This window comes from Chionomys nivalis, chromosome 11 (genome assembly GCF_950005125.1).
Source record: "Chionomys nivalis chromosome 11, mChiNiv1.1, whole genome shotgun sequence".
Classification (NCBI taxonomy): Eukaryota; Metazoa; Chordata; class Mammalia; order Rodentia; family Cricetidae; genus Chionomys; species Chionomys nivalis.
In genome coordinates, this window is record NC_080096.1 from 20575380 (window position 1) to 20595663 (window position 20284).

Consider the following 20284-nt stretch of genomic DNA (forward strand, 5'->3'; position numbering starts at 1 on the left):
AGTCTTAGTTTTGCTTTTGATCTATTTTTAACCTTTACTTTTGATCATTTTCAAAACATAAATTGGGTGGTGGTGGCGCATGCCTTTAATCCCAACACTCAGGAGGAAGAGGCAGGCAGATCTCTGTGAGTTCGATGGCAGTTTGGTCTACAGAGTGAGTTCCAGGACAAGCTCCAAAGCTACACAGAGAAACCCTCTCTCAACAAAACAAAACAAAACAAAAAGTTATAAATTACATCAATTTATTTTGTGGGGGGTGCGGTGGTCAGAGGATAACTTTTGTGAATTGGTTTTTTTCCTTTTACCACAAGAGTTTGGGGATTCGACTCAGGCTTGGCAGTGGTGCTTTTACCTGCTGAGCCATCTCACATCATAAGCAACTACTGGTTCGGAAAGACAGCTCAGACTGTGAAGCTCCAATGTGATCGACACAAATCTGGATTTACTTTTTCAGTGTCAGCTTGGTGGGGATTTTGGCCCCAGTCTTATATATGCTCTTGGGACTTCTGGAAGGAAGATCTGGGAAGTCTCCTAAAACAGTGGAGAGTCGGGCGGTGGTGGCGCACACCTTTAATCCCAGCACTCGGGAGGCAGAGGCAGGCAGATCTCTGGGAGTTCGAGGCCAGCCTGGTCTATAAGAGCTTGTTCCAGGACAGGCACCAAAGCTACAGAGAAACCCTATCTCGAAAAACCAAAAAAACAAAACAAAACAAAACAAAACAAAACAAAAACAGTGGAGAATATAGAGCACTCTGCTGTTGGAGCAGGCACCCTCCCCAAGGCGATAGAAAGTTGCCATTAGTAAGCATTTGGGGTTGCATATAAACTGAGGGTTTTCAGAGGTCCCACTAGACTTAGCATTGGTGTTTAATTCCCTTGCCTTTGGACCAAAGGGGAGGCAAAGAAAAAAACATTCAGATACTTCCTTTACAACAAGGCTCAAACATGTATGTGCTTCATTTTTATGTGTGTGTCTGTGCAAGTGTGTACATATGTATACATGTGTATAGAGGCCAGGAGGTTGACACTGGGTGTCTTCCTCTTTTGATGTTTACCTTGTTTTTGAGACAGGGGCTCTCAGTGGAGGTGGAGCCCCCTGGTTTTTATATACTGGTCAGGGATCTTCTTGTCTCCACACTCCAAGCACTGGGATTGCAAGCATACACAACCAAGCCCAAATTTTTATCTGGGTGCTGGGAATCAAGCTCAGGTCGTCATGCTTACATGACACGCATTTTACCTCTTGAGCTATCTCCAGTCACGTATGTAATTCATTTTCATACTGTAAAATAGCTTCCTATTAAGTGGTATTTATTAATAAATATTCCTTAGTCTTCTATGTTAATTTTGGGGAAATAGAAAAGGAAACTTTCCTCATTCTTATGCATATAGTTTGTGGTTTTGACTGTCTATAACTGCCAAAGTAGTAAGTATATAAGCAAGTGTAAAAATTGTAGTGGTTGAGCCTGTCCATTTGGAAGGGTATCTGTTTGGTCATTCTGTGTTCCGTCTGTGTTGGTAAAAGGTAAGGAATGAAAACCATACTTCCTCCACCCTGGAAATTACTAAAATTCAATTTTAAATCTTTTGGATGAGGGAAAGAAAAGGGTTAGTTAGGTAAGAATAGGGCATCTGGAATTTTGTTAATGTTGTAATTCTTATGTGTTTGCTTTGTAACTTCATTTATTTGTGTGTGTGTGTACTGGTGACTAAGCCTGGGAACTTTGCACATGCAAGTATGTATTCCATCACCAAGTTTGTACCCAAAATGTGTATGTATCTTACAGTTTTAAATATTTTAATAGTTTCAAATCTAATGTAAATAAGTTGGGTGTGGTGGTACATACCTTAATCCTAGCCCTTGGAAAACAGGCAGAACTCTGAGTTCAAAGCTAGCCTGGTCTACATAATGAGTTCAGACCATTTAGAGCTGCAAAGGAAAAAAAAAAGCTGTTTTAAATAATACTAGAAATTTAGGTGTTTTGTCTTTAAACATCTTTCATTGAGGCCTTTGAAGGATTGTTAATAGTGAAACTTTTTCTAAAGTGCCAGCATCTTGCAGAGGATGTGCAGGTTGAAGAGGCCTGCTGTGGCGATGTATAGTGGGGTTGTGGAAGAACAGAGAAGGGGGAGAAACATTAACTGGGCAATGAACCGTGCTCCAGAAGCTGGGCTGACATAGAAAATTTGAACAAGACCAAAGGTTAGAGGAGAAAATAGGATTTGGATGATGTCTCTCACTCACTGTCTAGATCTTTACTAATCTTTCCCTAATACTATAAATAGTACACGCTATTTCACATTTGCTGTTACAAGCAGGCTTACATATATGAGCAGCTCTGTAAGATGGATACTGTGACAAAATTTACATTTTAGGTATGGAGAGTCTCTAGATACTAAGCCAGGACATACTGGAGCACGGATTCAAACCAACCTCTGGTTCCCTTCTTTGCTGCTAAGAAACCACTATGCTCTGTAACGTTAACGGGAAGGCTTCCAGGGGGAAATGGAGGTTCAACCAGAAGCCTTTTCCCCAGGTGGCCAGGGAGCTGAATTGCTTGTGTGTTCTGGAGCTCCGTGTGAATGCCTTTTCTTCTTTTTACAGACATGGCTGGATTCTGCCAAAGAAATAAAAAAACAGGTTCGAGGTAAGTGGATACAGCCCTCTTATGGATCTCTCTTTTTCAGTTGGGCCAGAGGATCCCAGCCATCACTGGCTGTGAGTCATTCGCTTGAGAGTCCTGACTGTGGCAAACTGCTTTGAAATAGAGATAAAGCTTTTTCCTGGAAGAGCTGATTCCATAGTAGAACAATATACTAGAGGTTGACAATATTGAGATGTAGGTCAGATTTTGACCATAAAAAGACAAAACAAAAACCAACTGGGCAAAGTTGGAAAAGTAGGACTAGGTGAGAGTAAACAGAAGGTTGGAAAATAACAAAAATGAGAAAATGAAAATGGGACTCAGTTCTCAAAATGGCAGAGACGGAACTGTGCTAGCCACCGGCAGGAGTTTGCTGCTGGATCTTGGTCCTTTTAGTGCTCTATGCTGTTGTGTTCTTTTAGTGTTCTAGACTCTGTGTTCTGTTAGTGTTCTAGACTCTGTGCTCTTTTAGTGTTCTAGACTCTGTGTTCTCTTTAGTGCTCTAGACTCTGTGTTATTTCAGTGTTCTGGACTCTCTGTTCTTTTAGTGCTCCAGACTCTGTACCCTCTTAGTGTTCTTTTAGCCTTCTAGACTTTGTGTTCTTTTAGTGTTCTAGTTCTTTTGGTGTTCTAGACTCTGTGGTCTCCTTGGTGTTCTAGACTCTGTGCTCTTTTAGTGTTCTAGCCTCTGCGTCCCTTCGTGTTCTAGGCTTTGTGTTCTTTTAGTGTTCTGGACTCTGTTCTTTTAGTGTTCTAGACTCTGTTCTTTTAGTGTTCTAGACTCTTGTGTCTTTTTTGTCTGGGCTGTGTGCTTTTCTGGGTGGTAATGAAACCTGTGTGACCCTACACTACCATGTCTAGGCCAGGAGTCCCCTTTTGTCTAGCATACCCATACTGACTGCTGTTCTGGTGTGAAAAATGTGCAGATTAGTACTTCATAGCTCCAGACCCAGTGGACTCATTGAGATGGCGCATCTTGACTAAAGCCAGCTAGCTATCACTGTAGCTTCATTTATTTCTGAAGAACCTTCGGGGAACTTGGTGATTGTTACTCATCCTGATGAGTGGATTTTAACTCTTTTGTCACCCAGCGAGAATTGTCCCCTTGTTTCTTGAAACATTTCTGTTACCATGAAACGTTTTTCTTTAGCCCTTGATAGCGACTGTTTTAGCATTCTTTTATTTCATTTTGTTTTTGTTTTAGCATTCTTAAAATAGAGAAGCAAAAAAATTTTTCCCCTTTGGACTGGCAACTTTCTACATTTGTTCTTCACTGATAAAAGCTTGAATTTATTATTTTATAATTACTATTTTTGTTATTACTATTTTGAGACTAGTCTCACTAGATAGTCCAAAGCAAGCTATAAATAAATCTACATATCCAAGACTCTATTAAAAATAATGATGAAAGTCTTCCTACCGTATGGGGGAAAATCCATAAAAACTTTACTAGTGAATCAAATATATACTGTCAGGAAGCATGTTACAAAGGAGTTTTCCTTTTTAACCTTTTCTTCATATAATTAGTGTATACTCATGGCAATTTTATTTTGAAAGTTTTATTGTGAGTATACATGTATGTGTGCACATGCGCTTGTATGCAGAGGTCAGAGAACAGCTTTGTGGCGTCAGTTTTTTCTTCCACCTATACATGGGTTCCAGGGATTCAGTTCAGGTAGCTAGGCTTGTGTGGCAAGCACCTTTACCTGCTGAGCCATCTCTGTAACCCATGAATAATTTAAACATCATCAAATCTAATCAATTAGATTGGTATAATCTGTATGATATTTCTAGGCAGATAGGAATTTTTCAGAATGTACCCAGGAGAGATATACATTTCTGGGTTTCAGCTACTTGAGGGCCTCTCTCAAAACAAGCAGACCAAAGCAATTACGCTGTACATGGTTTTAAAACCCAATTATAAAAGTAAATGTTACAGGTATACAATATAACATTTAAAGGTGCAAACGAAAATAGCACAAGGTGAATCTTCCTATCCTGCCTTAGTCATGCAGTTTCCTTTTCTGGAAGCAACCATGGCAACTAATTTTCTGTCTTCCTTCTAGACAAGTCTGAGTACATTTAAACACATACCCATGGTCGTGTCTACTTAAATATGTGACTCATCTTTCTGTATAACAGGGTATTGGTATCTATGCCTGCCTATCTCTCTCTCTCTGTCCATCCATCTGTCCATCCATCCATCCGTCCATCTATCTATTCTTCCATCTATCTATATTTCATTGTTTTAAAAAAATGATCACAGGGCTGGAGAGATGGCTCAGTGGTTAAGAGCATTGCTTGCTCTTCCAAAGGTCCTGAGTTCAATTCCCAGCAACCACATGGTGGGTCACAACCATCTGTAATGAGGTCTGATGCCCTCTTCTGGCCTGCAGACATACACACAGACAGAATATTGTATACATAATAAATAAATAAATATTTAAAAAAAAAAGAAAGAAAAGAAAAAAATGATCACATACACTATATATAAATAATCATATTTCTGTGTATTTTGGATTACTCTCGTTAGTTTCCTTTGCATTCATGTTTGCATTTTTGGATATATCTCTGTATTCGCTAAGTGTCTATGGATTTTTTTTTGGTATGTGTATGAGTAATTGTTTTTGTAGAGGTACACGTGTGTGTACCTGTGTATGGAGGGCAGGGATCAACCTTGGGTCCTATTCCTTGGGCACTGTCTCCTTGTTATTTGAAATCCCTGAAACTCACCAAGTATGCTAGTCTTGCTGGGCAGTGAGCTCCAGGAATCTGTTGTCTCCACCTACACAGTGCTAGGATTACAAAAGTGTGTTATCATGTACAGTCTTTTTTCTTTACTATGGGTTCTTGGAACCAAGTTGAAGTTTCCATGCTTAAAAGGCAAGTGCTTGAACAACTGAGCTATCTCCCCAATCCAGATTCTTAAAAATAGGGTAAAGTTCAGGACTGGCCGTATAGCATAGTGATAGAGCACTTGCCTAGCAGAAACCAAAAAAAAAAAAAAAACAAAGGAAAAAAAAAAACACCAGAGCAAAAACCCCCAAAATTTAAATTGTAATAGAAATTCAACAAAGAATGGAGGCCATGTAACTGAGCCCATGTTCCCCATCCATCCAGAATTAACATGCGTTAGCATTTCTGTTTGTCAGCAGAGAGCAGTTTGAGCTCCTTGGCTTTCTTTCCAGTCACATCTCCCCTGCCTGTAGAAGTCTGCTGTCAGCCGGGGGACTTTCCAGTTCTGTTTCTGTCCCTTTCATAGCCATCCACGTGCAGAACATACAAAGTTGCTTTGTCCTGTATTGTGAAATTTCCTCAGAGCCAGCTTTGTGTGTCTTCTTCTAGGCTTATCTGTCTTTTTTCTCCTGCCCACTTGACTTTAAGGTCCTTTATTTTCTTGGTTCTGGATGAGGGCTCTCTCTTGCTGAGTCAGGCTAACCACCCTCATCCTAAGGCATGTCAGGCAGCTCACAACTATCTGTAATTTTGGCTCAAGTGCATCCAATAACCTCTTCTGGCCTTTGTTAGTAACTGCACATGCAGCACACACCCATAGAAATAATTCTTTAAAAGATTTATTAGTAGGGCTGGAGAGATAGCTTAGCAGTTAAGAGCATTGGCTGTTCTTCCAGAGGACCCAGGTTCAATTCCCAGCACCCACATGGCAGCTCACACTACCTGTAACTCAAAATCTCAGGGGATCCAACTTGCTCACATAGACACACATGCAGGAGAAATACCCATACACATAATTTTTTTTAAAAAAATTACAAAAACAGCCAGTTAACTTAAAATTATTAATAAAATGTTTTAACACAGTTTCAGAATTTTAGAAAATTTAAACAAGGGATAGTCCACAGGCAAGATATGCTTACACCTTTTCTGTGTGCTGAAAATTACATGTAATTTACCCAAATTACATTTTAAAAAACCTTTAGCCATGTACCCTCCTCCACTTTTCCCACAAAGGTCACCACTTTTTTGAACTTTGAGATAATTATTCTATTGAATTTTTGGGAGTGTTTTTAATTTCTTCTGGGTTTTTATTATTTTCAAATATGGCTGTATTAAAACCGTTTGAATGCCATAAAAATTAAGTGACTTGTCTTACTCAGCATCATTTTTGAAACTTAACATTCATCAGAAAGAAATTTCACCCAACTATTCCTACCCTTACTGTGAGTGACATCTTTATGTTTTCTTTTATATCTACTTCATATTTTTAGTGCTGATATTTCCTCCACCAAAATGGTTTACAATGGATCATAACCTACACTTAAAAAAAAAAAAAAAAGCTAAACAACCCTGATTTAGGATGTATGCCTGGAAATAGGGCTTAGCAGGCTATCTGGAAGTTGAATGTCTTGTTCCCTCACTGTCCGCCTTATTCCCAGGAGACAGAGTCTCTTCACTGAAGCTGTAACTAGGCTGGTGGTCAGCAAGCTCCAGTGATTTCTCTGCCTGCCCCTATATTGGTGCTGGGGTTACAAGCATGTGCAGCCATGTCCAGCTTCTTAGCATGGGCTCTGGAGATTTGAATTCATACTTGTGTAGCAATTGTTCTTACTTGCTAAACCAAACTTTCTTCAGTGCCAGAAAACCATTAAAAAAAAAATTAATTAGGCTGGGATGTTTTAGAGTAAATCTTTAATCCCAGCACTTGGAGGCAGAGGCGGGGAGGTCTCTGAGTTTGGGGACAGCCTGGTCTACAGAGTGTGACAGCTAGGACTATGTAAGAGAGACTCTCTTGAAAAACTAAAAAAAAAAAAAAAAAAAAAAAAAAAAAGAGAGAGAGAGAGCTGGAAAGATGGCTCAGCAATTGTGGTCGCTTCCTGCTCTTCCAGAGGACCCTTTGGTCTCCAGCACCCATACCAGGCAGCTCAGAACCACCTAGAATTTTAGCTCCAGGGGATCCAATAACAACTTCTGGCCTCTGTGAGCAGCTGCATACATGTGTGTGTGTGTACATACACACACATGCATATATAGAGAACGCACACAGTTAGAAGTAAATCTTTTAAATTATTAATAAATTTTTAAAATAACTTCAGACTTATGGAAAATATTAAAGAGAATAGTATAAGAATTCATAGGTGGCCTGTACCCAATTCCTCAAATATTATTTTGCTGAATTTATTTTATCTTAAATTTTTGTTTCTTTTACATACATTGAATTGTGTGTATATATGTGCACATGAACTTTTATTTCAGGTAGTGTTTACATATCATAAATAAATATCTTCAAAATTGCAAAAGAGCACCCATTGACTTCTGATGGCTCAGAGCAAAATATAAATCACATTCCTAAAATAAGTTCTGTGAGCAAGTCAAGATGCAGGATTGTTTCTTCATATAATTGTGCCTGTATGGTTCTAATCCACTATAATGAAGACTGTGCTAAGGTTAAAAGATAAATGAGGTCTTCTAGCTTTCCTTGGTGGGATCTAAGCAAGGTAATAGTGTTTTAAAACAGAAAATGTTGAAAGATTTAAGGGAAAAAAAAGAAAAAAAGTCACAAATTTAGACATAAAAAACAAAACTCCTGTCTTTATTTTTATAGGTGTTCCTTGGAACTTCACATTTAATGTGAAGTTTTATCCGCCTGACCCAGCACAGTTGACTGAAGACATAACAAGGTAAGTACTTCGTCGGCATAGAAATCCAGAGATGTGTTCTTATCATCAGCTCTGGGAATTTCCCCACTCAGAACAGGAGAAAATGTTAAATGGTTACTCTAAAATACAGAGTTTCTGGTGCCTTCAAACCAGGCTTTCTGGAACCTGGCAGGAGCCACCCTGCTTACTATGTGCTACACCACATAGTACAGTACAGCGTGGGAGGGGCCTCTCTTAAACCACACTCCCCTGGCAAGACCCAGTTGTTTTACTGTATTCCCCATGGGGTTGAAAACAGCAAAATCACATGATAATTATTTCTTTATCTCTCCTTTAAACCGTCCCCTTGTACTGACCCATTTTTGAAATTATTTAATTTATAGCACACACCTTCAATCCCAGCACTCGGGAGGCAAAGGCAGGCGGATCTCTGTGAGTTTGAGGCTATCCTGGTCTAAAGAGTGAGTTCTAGGACAGGCTCCAAAACTATAGAGAAAAACAAAAAACAAAAACAAAACAAAACAAAAAAACCTATTGAATTTTTAAGAAAATTATTTTTGATTTTATCAAAGATGAACAAAAACTAAACGGAAAACTGCTGTATGTTGAACAGTACTGATGTGAGCATTCACACCTGTGATGTCATCAAGGAGCCCTCTTCATTGTAGATACTTGGCAAAATTTGTTAAATTGAATTGCTGGGTTGCCAAGAAAATACTTTCTCAATCTGATTTTGTTGTTGATAATCTGATTTGTGAGGAATTTACAGTCTAGGATTCAGTTTTCATCTCTCTAAAATGAGAGAGGGGTTGAAGCAATGGTTTGATGGTTAAAAGCCCTGGTTGCTCTTCCTAGTGACCCAGGTTCAATTCCCGGCACCCACATGGTGGCCCACAGCTATCTGTGACTCAGAAGCCCTATTCTGGTCTCCACGGACAGTGCATGCACATGGTACCCAGATATATGCATGTAGAATACCCATTTATAAAATAAAAATACAAGAAAATATAAATGAGGGACTAATTTAAACTCCTAAAATCGGATGATTAAGTGCTGTGAAAAGCCTATAGCATTTTCTTTTTTTTTTTTTTTTTTTTTTTTTTTTCTGTTTTTTCGAGGCAATCGCTTCTCAGCCTTTTGGCTAAGATCAAGTGTGGTTTTTCGAGACAGAGTTTCTCTGTAGCTTTCGAGCCTGTCCTGGAACCAGCTCTTGTAGACCAGGCTGGCCTCAAACTCCCAGAGATCCGCCTGCCTCTGCCTCCCGAGTACTGGGATTAAAGGCGTGTGCCACCACCGCCCAGCTGCCTATAGCATTTTCTAAGGTTACTTTGTGTAAAGTCATTCTCATTTGAGACGTCTTCTCCTTCCCTGAGAAAACTGTTTATTTCATTTTTATGGTATACATGTGTGTGCATAATACTTAAGAGTGTATACTCACTGGGCGGTGGTGACACACACCTTTAATCCCAGCACTCAGGAAGCAGAGGCAGGTGGCTCTCTGTGAGTTTGAGACCAGCCTGGTCTATAGAGTGAGTTCCAGGACAGTCAGGGCTACACAGAGAAACACTGTCTCAAGACCTCCGCCCCTACCCCCCAAAAAGAGTATGTACTCAATAAAATAATTTCTTTACCTCCTTCAGATGTTTCCTGCTTTTCCTCTTTTTCTAAACTGCTTTCCAACTCTGTTCAATATAGTTATTGAACTTTTTATGAAAATATTTTAAATAAAAGGAAGAAACAATTTCACAATGACTAGCCATGTGTCCCCTGTCCTATACTGAACAATTATCATGTTGTGTTTCCTTAGCCTCTTTCCTTCTCTCTTCTTTCTTTTCCCTTTTTTATTTTTTGTCTGTCTGTATTGTGTTCTTTTGTTATTACTGACATATTCACATCTTTTCTTATTTTGGATGTAGATATTATTTATGTCTTCAGCTTCGGCAGGACATCGTTGCTGGACGGCTACCCTGTTCCTTTGCAACCTTAGCCCTCCTCGGCTCTTACACCATCCAGTCTGAACTGGGAGACTATGACCCGGAACTGCATGGCGTGGATTATGTTAGTGAATTTAAACTGGCTCCAAATCAGACCAGGGAACTTGAAGAGAAGGTCATGGAATTGCATAAATCGTACAGGTGAACTTGTCTGCAGATGTTCTGGGTTTATTTTGGCCATGAGTTTAAACCCGTGACTTGTTATTGATTCATTGTTTATCATAGGGAGAGTCACCCTGAATTCATTTCCCTTTATTGTTTGACTTTGGGAAAGGCATTCAAGCCCTCTGACTGTTTTTCTTATCAGGGTAATGGAAAAATTTTTTTTGTTTGTTTCTGTTTTTGTTTCCAGGTTTAATTTGTGTGTGTGTGTGTGTGTGTGTGTGTGTGTATGTATGAAACCACTTAGCACAAGGCCTTTACATAGTAGGTGCTCAGTAAACGGTAGCTATTACTATTATTGCTTTAACTTTTCTATTCCAGGTTTTAGACATATGCTATATTAGGTGCCTTAAGAGCCTTAGAGCAAGACCTTCTGACTTGGGTGCTGTGCATGTGGGTGTGGATTCAGAGGGTCATGGTACCCTTGAAAGTATTTTCTAAAGCCACATCTTCATCAAATTCCCTGATTTACTGCTTTTAATGAAGTTAATTAGTAACGTTGGGAGGTAGCATACCATGACCAAGAGCAAGGCCTATCCTTGGTTTGAGGCAGGTTGAGGTCATGCCTCTGCTTTGTTCCTTCCCTGTGAACTTAAGTCCCTTCAGTTTTCTCTGATCTGGTTCCTAGAGTGTCTAATTGAGTTTATTACTTTAGAAGAAATGAGGCAAAGAGTAAGTTTAGAAAAGAGAATGTGTGTGTGTGACGTATAAACCCAGTAATTGTTGTCTAATACCAAAATGAACTCCCCCCACCCCCGCTGTATTTCTTTCTCCATATGCCTGTTTTTTATTTGAATGACTTACTGTAGTTAAATTTCACAAACTGCTTTAGTCTGATCTTGACTTTGGTTGACATCACATTAGCATGGCATCCTGAGCTGTGTGAGCATGCACTGTGTTACAAAGATTTAAAAGGTCAGTTTGTTCAAAGAGAAGTCCAAAGTATGGTCTTTGGAGCTTGCTGCGGTAGCCACAGTGTTCTGTCTGTCTGTGGAACTGTCCTGTTCTCTTTGAGTTTGTTTTAATAGATCATGAGATGCTTCTAATGAGAGATCTTTACCTTAATATGGCCTGGTTCTGACTGTCTTATTGCATTTAAGGTTCAGATGTCTTAGTCATGAAAGCCATAATTTCATTAATTGATTGTATGTGTGTGTGCGTGTGTATATGCCCCACACATGTGTGTTCCAGAGTGCATGTGTAGAAATCAGAAGATAACTTGCAGGAGTCAGATTTCTTTCCATCGTGTGGGTTCCAGAACTCAAACTCGGGTTTTCCGACTTGATGATAAGTGTCTTTGCCCCCCACCCCCCAAGACCCATACTAAGAAGTGTAAAGTTTATAGCCCGTGTAGCAGTCATCTCAGATGCCACCCAGCTACATTTGTTTATTTTATGTGTGCGGATGTTTTGTTTGCATGTATTATATGCACTGTGTGTGTGCCTTGTGCTCATGGAGGTCAGAAGAGGGCACTGGGTCACCTTCAGAACTGGAGTTACAGAATGCTATTAAGCCACCATGCTGGTGCTGAGAATTGAACCTGGATCATCTGTAAGAGCACCAAGTGCTCTCAACTATTGATCTGTCTCTCTAGCTCTCAAAATTTACTTCTACATTGGGCTTATGCGTCCTAAGGTACTAATGTGTGAGACCACTAACTCAGAGATCCGCCTGCCTTTGCCTCCTGAGTGCTGGGGTTAAAAGCATGCGCCACCACTGCCCGGCTTCTGATGATACTTTTAATAGTTATTTGATCACAGTAGTATTCAAATTTGGAAGGACTTTGTACAGTCTCTCGTCTAACGCTTGACTGTTCTTTATACCGTTGTTACATAATCATGATAATTATAAGTCATCAGTTATAATCGTCCCTTCCTACACGCCAGATAGTGTGCTAAGCACTTTGTGCTCAGTGTCACACTTAACCTTTATAGCCACCTTTTAAACTCGCCAGCAGATCTAAAAGCATAGTCCACAAACTCTGCTGCTTTTCAAAAAGAGGTCTCTGAACTCAGAATTGTTTCCATGGTAGTTCTAAGGTATTTGACTTTTTCACTGTGTCGAAGGAGCTGAAGCACAAACTAAGGCACAAAACTGTCCTAGTAGCCATATTTCTCACCAGTATGCAATATAAGTACCCATAATCCTAGCCCTGGGAGGTGGAGACAGGAGGATGCTCACTAACAGTCGCAGAGCTCCAGGTTCAGGGAGAGACCCTGCCTCAAAAGGTAAGTTGGAGAGCAATAGAAGGGGACTCTTGACATTGACCTCTGACCCCTACATACTCACACGTGAGTGGGAGTGCCCATATGCACATACGTAATGCATAGACACACACGTGTAAATTAAAAAAAAATAAATAAAAAGGCCGGTTCATTTAAGAATTTTCTTACAGGGACCTATGAGATGGCTCAGTAAGTAAAGATACTTGCTACCAAACTTGATAACCTGAATTCAATCCCTAGATCCCACATGGGAGAAAGAGAACCAACTCCTGCAAATTGTTCTCTGATCTCCATAGAAGTGCTATGGCCTGCATTTGTGTAAACAAATGAATTAAAAAATGAAACAACAAAACTAACCTATCTTCCTCCCATCTTTCCTTTCTTCCATACTCTTCATGAGTATGAGTGGCCAGCAGCTCTTCGTCCTCCTGCCTCTGCCCCTGAGTGCCGGGATTATGAGCATTGCCTCACTATGCCCAGCAATTTGAAGAACAGTCTATTTTAGTTTAGATGCCGTTGTTAAACCTGGAGCTTGAGCATGCCAGGCAAATGCATTGTACATCTGAGCTTCGCTCTCAGCCCAAGACAATATTGATTAAATAGTTTAAAAAAGTGTTCATTTTACCAAATCTTGAATGTATTTTAGTTAATGGTCTATGACTTAATGAAATGTACTTAAAGCATCCCTCTGCCTGCCAATTCAAGTACAGCTGTGTACAGCAGCAAAAGCATCATGATTACATTGTGGGCTGAAGTTCACCACTGTTTTTCTGTAACACTATTGGAAAAAAAGATCAACAATCTATAATCGCTCAGACTTGGTTATTTGACATACGTTTTAAAAAAAGGAATGAGCCAGTACTTTTAGAAGAAAAAAACTAAAAGTTTTTTAAAAAACTAAAAATCAAGCCTTCAAACAAAAAATAGCATTTAAGACTGTTGTACTGGTACACTTTCATGATGCATGTACTCTGGAGGGTGAGGTGGAAGGCTCATTTGGGTCAAGGATTTTAGGACCACCCTGGACTTTTCCATGAAGCAGGAAGTTTCAAAGATAATTCTGCCTATATTGGCAGTTTGTCAGTCACTTTCTTCTGCATTCCTGCAGAATGTCTGGCAGACTCTTTCATGAAACAGGGACCCCAAAGGACTGTCTCACCTTTAGGCAAGTTGAGCAGTCATTTTCCTGTGGGTCCTGCATGTCCAGTTCATACAGCATAACATCAAGCCATCCAAACAAGAGAAGGTTTTTTTTCCCCCCCCAATGGGTAGCAAACTCCATAAGGAGCCTCCTTGCTGTCCATCATCCTCTTGAAGTAGTTGCTGCTGCCAGGAGCAGATGTGTCTCATTGTCATGAAAAGTACTAAGTTCTTAAAACATTTTAAATGCCATATTCTGTTAGTCTTTGAAAAGTTTGAAGGATATCTAACTGAAATATATCTCTATATATCTAGAAAACCTAACTAACATGACTACAATCTTGGCTATTATAGATGATTATCTATTAACCTTTATTTCTTAATTATACATTACATTTTTAAATGAACTGCTCAGACACAATGCCTTAGTCAAAAGCAGAAATATACATATAACAAAATTTGCCTTAAATTTGTATCAATAAATGAAGATCTATACATTTACCTCCTCCTCGTGTGTAGAAGCACACTTACCTAGATACATAGTTTGAATATGTATATTCAAATTGATGTCCCTTAGAGTTGAAAAGTGAATATAGTGGAAAATTAAACTGTATGTGTGACAGAGAGAGAGAGAGACAGAGAGAGAAATGTATGCAGATAACATGTATCTATGCAAGCATCTTTGGAGACTGGTACCATCAATGTCTTCCTCTGTTGTTCTCCACCTTATTGTGTGAGAGATGTTTTTGTGTGTGGTGTATGTGCACATATGCATGCATAGGCGCCTGTGTAGGCAGAGCTCAGGGGTGGTATCAGGTGTCCTTCATTTTCTTCCACTTTGTGCCATTGAGATATGGTCTCTCACTTAACCTGGAGCTCATCTTCTCTTAACTAGGCCGGCAGCCAGCAAGTCCCAACAATTCTCCTGCCTCTGTCCTGCTCGGCCGGGGTTATAGATGTGGATGATATTTTGCTTTTATTCACATGGATGCTGGGATCTGAACTCTCTCTGCACCTCCTGCTTGCACGGTCAACACTGAACCAACTGAGCCATATCTTTACCAGCCCGCCAGCTCCTGTCAGCCTCACCGACGGTGGAGCTCTCTGCACTAAGTGGCCAGGAAGACTGGCATCCCCCTGCCTCTGCCTCTTCAGCACTGGGATTGTAGGCACACACTGCTGACCTTTTCTGTGGGTGCTGGGAGCTCGGGTCCTCATGCTCGCACAACAAGCAGGGAGCCATCTCCCCAGCTGTAGAGGAAGGCTTCTGTTGTGTGTTTTATTTATTGTTTTAAAATTTGTGTATGAATTTAAGTGATCTAACCCTCCCCCCCAAAAAAATCTTTCTTGAGGTAAAATCTGATTGTGTGGCCTTGCCTCCCTGAAACTCAATATGTAAACCAGGCTGACTTTGAATTCAAAGAGGTCCTTCAGCCTCTGTTTACCTAAGGCTTGGATTAAAGACCTGTGCCACCACCTCTGGCTATTTCTCTTTTTAAAAAAAAAAAAAAAAAAGTTTTGGGAGTGAGGGTAGGGGTTGAGATAGTCTCATGTAACCTGTGCTGACTCAAGCACCTTGTCCTTCTGCCCCATCTCCCAAGTACTGGAATTCCAGTTCTGTGCCACCACTCCTGGCTACGAAGTATTTTTTTGTATTTTTATTTTATGCTCTGTATGTAGATGGACCATTGAACTACTAGAAAACTAAAGTTTCAGTTAGTAATAAACATTTATAGCTTACAGAGCAGTTTCACAAACATAATCTCATTTGATTTTGATAATCACATTTCATGTGTTTACCAGAGACAAAAAAAAATCATTATTTATTCCTGTGATGTACAAATAGACATTATTATGATTCATACCTAATAGAGGGAACTGAAGGAGATGAGTCATGACTCTAAGGGCAGGATTCCAGTCCACAGGATGTGACTTGAACCTACTGCCTCTTACTGAATTCTGATTTGCTGGTGACATTATCTGGGTTCTACTTATCAACACGTAATAATAGGAACAACAAAAACAAAATAGCTGAGACTAACCTCACGTCGCTTACATGGAAAGATATATGCAATTACAAAAGTTGCCCGAGGTGTTTGAATAACTTGCACACAGATTTCCACCCCCTTTGTTTACACCGTCAATTAATAGGTTCAGGTGTGACGCTTTAGAGCTTTTGAAACATTTATTCGGGAAAGCTAGGGGGATTTTTTTTTTCTTCTCCCTTTGGTGGCTCCAAGAAACCCTTTGTTCTTTTTAGTAAAAGACAGATGGGTTTGGCAGAGGCCTTTCCTGGTTAAATGAAGACGCCCCTGCTGCTTCGATGACTCCAGGCAGTCTTAGGGGAAGGCTGCTTGTCCTGAGTGGTTCTCCCTGGGGATGCGACTGCCTTGCTGTTACTGTGAACCTGTCGTAATTGGTCCAGATTGTGCATCATTATGAGTGATGTCTTTGTCTCCAAAGCTAACAGAACAGCTCAAGCACATCCTTCGAGAAGAAACTTATAAAGGAGAGGCTGGCACAGTGAATGCTTACCCAGTGCATTGATTGTTTCCAAACAAGTTTAACTCATTATATGGCTGGCAGTGAAGACATCTTAATAACAGAAAACAGTCCCATTTTCAGGATGCTTCTGTTAGCCAGCTTATTTGTTGAGATTAGTGGGCAGGACACCATCTGTTACCAGAAAATTTCTTTTCATCAAATCTGCCCCCATTAAGAGTCCCAGTTAAGTAACAGTAGCCTGCCCTCCAGTTTAATTTCCATAATAACTCAATTCAGGGTATAGAGAGAAAAGGGTAGCTAAGAGGATTTTGTAAATTTTACTGGGGATTTAATTTGGTCATCTCCTTGGTTAAAAAGAAAAAGTAGGAGGAATTCATGTGTGACACAGAAAAAGGCCGAAGAGAGGGGGCTGAGCTTCAGATGGATGGGGTCGCTTGAAGCAAGTAGTTGGATAAGAGTTTGCCTTTCCGATAGCTTTTGGGTGACATCCGTTTTTTTTAAACTTTTGTTTTCTAAGACATATTTAAATTATTTAGACTCACATAGTGAGAAGAGTCTCATTCCATAATTGCTTTGAGGGCTCAATTCTATACATATATGTTGGGGGATGTGTGTTCATATAAAGCACAGTGAATATTCAGTTGTTACTGCTATAAATGCTTCTGCCGTGTCAATGAATTTTCTGTTTTTATTCTGCCAAAGGTCCATGACTCCAGCTCAGGCCGACTTGGAGTTTCTTGAGAATGCCAAAAAGTTATCCATGTATGGAGTTGATCTTCACAAAGCAAAGGTAGTGATAACTTTGCCTTTAATGTGTGTGTATTTGCATATGACACAGATTTATTAATGTATATGGTGAGCCAGGCGGTGTGGCGCATACCTTTAATCCCAGCACTCGGGAGGCAGAGGCGGGCGGATCTCTGGGAGTTCCAGGCCAGCCTGGTCTACAAGAGCTAGTTCCGGGACCGGCACCAAAGCTCCAAAGCTACAGAGAAACCCTGTCTCGAACCCCCCCCCCCCGCAAGAAAATGTATATGATACATTTGTTTTATCCCTCTTAACAACATTTATTTATGGTGTTTTATTTATTTATTTATTTTGTTTTTCAAGACAGCGTTTTACTGTGTAGCCCTAGCCCTAGCTATACTGGAACATTGCTGCTCTGTAGACAAGGCTGGCCTCGAACTCAAAGATTGCTTGCCTCTGCCTCCCAAGTGCTGGGATTAAAGGCATATGCCACCACTGCCATGTTAGAGAATAGCTTCTTAAGGTTTTTTTTTTTTTTTTGGTGGGGGAGGAGATTGTATGCCTCTAAATATTGAAAAATAAATTGTATTCTTTAAGTGGGAAGATTGTGTGCTATATGAATTCTATATCAATAAAATGTTTCCTATTTACAAAAAAATTGCAACCAAAACATGTAAAGATAAAAATATGAACATCAAAAGGAAAATAAGTTGTATTTTCTAAAATAAAGCTACATTTGAAAATACAGACAGCCAAAAAAAAAAATAAAATACATAGAGTCATCAAGGGATATTTCAGTTTCACAAGCAAAGAATCACGTGGTCGCCTGCTAAATATGCGGATTCCAGAGCTCTGCCCAGATTTATAGGCTGGCTCAGAAGCGGCTCTCGCTCCAGACTTAATGAGCATTCAAATGGTGCTCACGATGCCGGAATCAGAGCCATTTCCCAAGGCCAGTGATTCTAAGTGTGGTCTCTGAGTCAATGGCATTTAACACCATCTAGGAACTTGTTAGAAGTCCATGTTTCAGGTCTCTCCCAGAGTTAATAGTCAGAAGGTGGGGAGGACCTCAGCAGTCTGGGACAAGCTCTCCAAGTGACTCATGCACTCTGGCTGAGCTGTAGCTCTTTGGAGAGCCACTGGGGTCAGAAATCAGAAGTGTGAATTTCCATCACAGACCTGCCTAATTAATGCAGGTCGTTTGCTACTAAAATGGCTAGGGGTGCTGCAAAGGGATGATCCCGAAGCTCGTTTAGAGGAACTGGTAGCTGTGATGTAGAGGAAGCCACAGCCAGTAAGAAATAAAGGAATAGAGATACCTAGCCACGAAATGGGGCTAGAGATAAAGTTCAGCTGATGGAGCGCTCACCTAGTGTGCGTGAATTCCTGGGTTCAGTCCCCTGCAGTCATAAACCAGACGTGCTGGTGCTTGCCCATACATAAGCCCAGCCCTTAGGAAGTAGAGGCAGGAGGATCAGAAGTTCAGGATCATTCTTGGCTATTTTGGAAATTTGAGGCCAGCTTGGAATACATAAGACCCTTTTTCAAATAAATAAATGTTTTAAAGTAAAGAGATTTTTATCATGGCTTCCAGGCATAAACCCAATGACATAAAAATAGAAACATGGAAACTACAGGGAAATCTACTTTTTAGCTTGGTGTGACAAGTTGTTTAGCAGAACTCTTCAAAGATGTGATAGGCTTATCTCAGAGGATGATGAACTCTCTTTTGCTCCGTTTATTCCAGAATAAGCAGAACAATCACTTGGTAGGAATTTAGAAGCATTCAGGCATGAGGTCATTCAAGCATCTGGTCTCTACTTAGACCTGTGGACGATTTTCCGGGTTCTTCTCATCCTAGTAAAATGTCATTGCACGACCATGGCTTTCTAAAGCCCTCGCTGTGCTCTGCATTGTTCTGCACAGGGCACCGTGCCTCCATTAGGACCCGTGTGTCAGCTTTCATTTCCTAACGGAGGCTGGCGTCAGGAGTGGATGGAGCCAGGTAACACGTGCCCTTTCAAAATGTCGCAAAGCGATGTTCCTCCCAGTAATGTCATCAAAAGAGAAAGAAAGCTAACAAACTGGTTCAGTGGGTAAAGGCACCTGGTGCCAAGCCGGGTGAGCTGTTTGATCCCGAGACCCACATGGCGGAAGAAGACAGCCAGCTCCGGCAAATTGTCCTCTCACCTCCACAAGTACTTTCATTGTGACAGGTCTGGGCCCACCCATAATTAATTAATTAAGTTTAAATTTTAAACATTTTTATGTTTATTGGTGTTTAGCCTGCATGTATGCCTATATGAGTGTGTCAGATCCCCTAGAATCAGAGTTACAGGCAATTGTGAGCTGCCGTGTGGGTGCTGGGAATTGAACCTGGGTCCTTTGGGAAAGCAGTCAGTGAGTGTTTTTACCACTGAGCCCTCTCTCCAGCCCTTTTTAAAAAAAAAAAAAATTAAGAAGAGGAAGATAGTTGTAACCTGTGGCCTTTAAGAATGTGAGAGGGGCCGGGCGGTGGTGGCGCACGCCTTTAATCCCAGCACTTGGGAGGCAGAGGTAGGCGGATCTCTGTGAGTTCGAGACCAGCCTGGTCTACAAGAGCTAGTTCCAGGACAGGCTCCAAAGCCACAGAGAAACACTGTCTCGAAAAAAAAACCAAAAAAAAAAAAAAAAGAATGTGAGAGGGTACCGGGCGGTGGTGGCGCACATTGCAGAGGCAGGCGGATCTCTGTGAGTTCGAGGCCAGACTGATCTACAAGAGCTAGTTCCACAACAGACTCCAAAAAGCTACAATGAAACCCTGTGTCAGAACAAAACAAAACAAAACAAAACAAAAAAACACAAAACAAAACAAAAAAGCAAGGCTAGGCTCACAACCAAAAATATAAGAGTTCGGTTCCCAGCACCCACGGCTGTCCCTCCAGGTATAAAAAAAAAAAAAAAAAAAAAAAAAAAAAAAAAGCATAAGAGGGCATCTTCTGGTAAACTCTCAGCTACATGGTCTTGGAATTGAAGCTGGATTTCTTTATCTGTGTAATTCTTTTAACACTTTTAGGTAATTATAATTTTCCTCTGTACTCATTTTAGGAAAAGTAGTTGGGAAGCATTTAGCTTTGGGTTTGATTACTTAACTAGATAAATAATCATATAACTAATTCAGGTGCAGATTGTTTTCTTTGAATTATGTGATTAATATTTTATTTTTTCTCAATAACTAGGTACATTGATATAATGCTTTAGTGTTCTTTCTA

The 20284-nt window shown here is 40.3% G+C and overlaps 1 protein-coding gene across 20 annotated transcripts in view; it reads left to right on the top strand.

Annotated features, from left to right (window-relative positions):
• Epb41 (erythrocyte membrane protein band 4.1) overlaps positions 1-20284 on the top strand; it is a 151742-nt gene that overhangs the window by 80764 nt on the left and 50694 nt on the right. For all 20 annotated transcript variants that reach the window (XM_057785599.1, XM_057785596.1, XM_057785597.1 and 17 more), the window contains exons 5-8: positions 2606-2648; positions 8206-8281; positions 10177-10395; positions 16989-17076. In XM_057785599.1, the coding sequence (XP_057641582.1) occupies positions 2606-2648; positions 8206-8281; positions 10177-10395; positions 16989-17076 (426 nt within the window). The remainder of the gene's footprint in view (positions 1-2605; positions 2649-8205; positions 8282-10176; positions 10396-16988; positions 17077-20284) is intronic.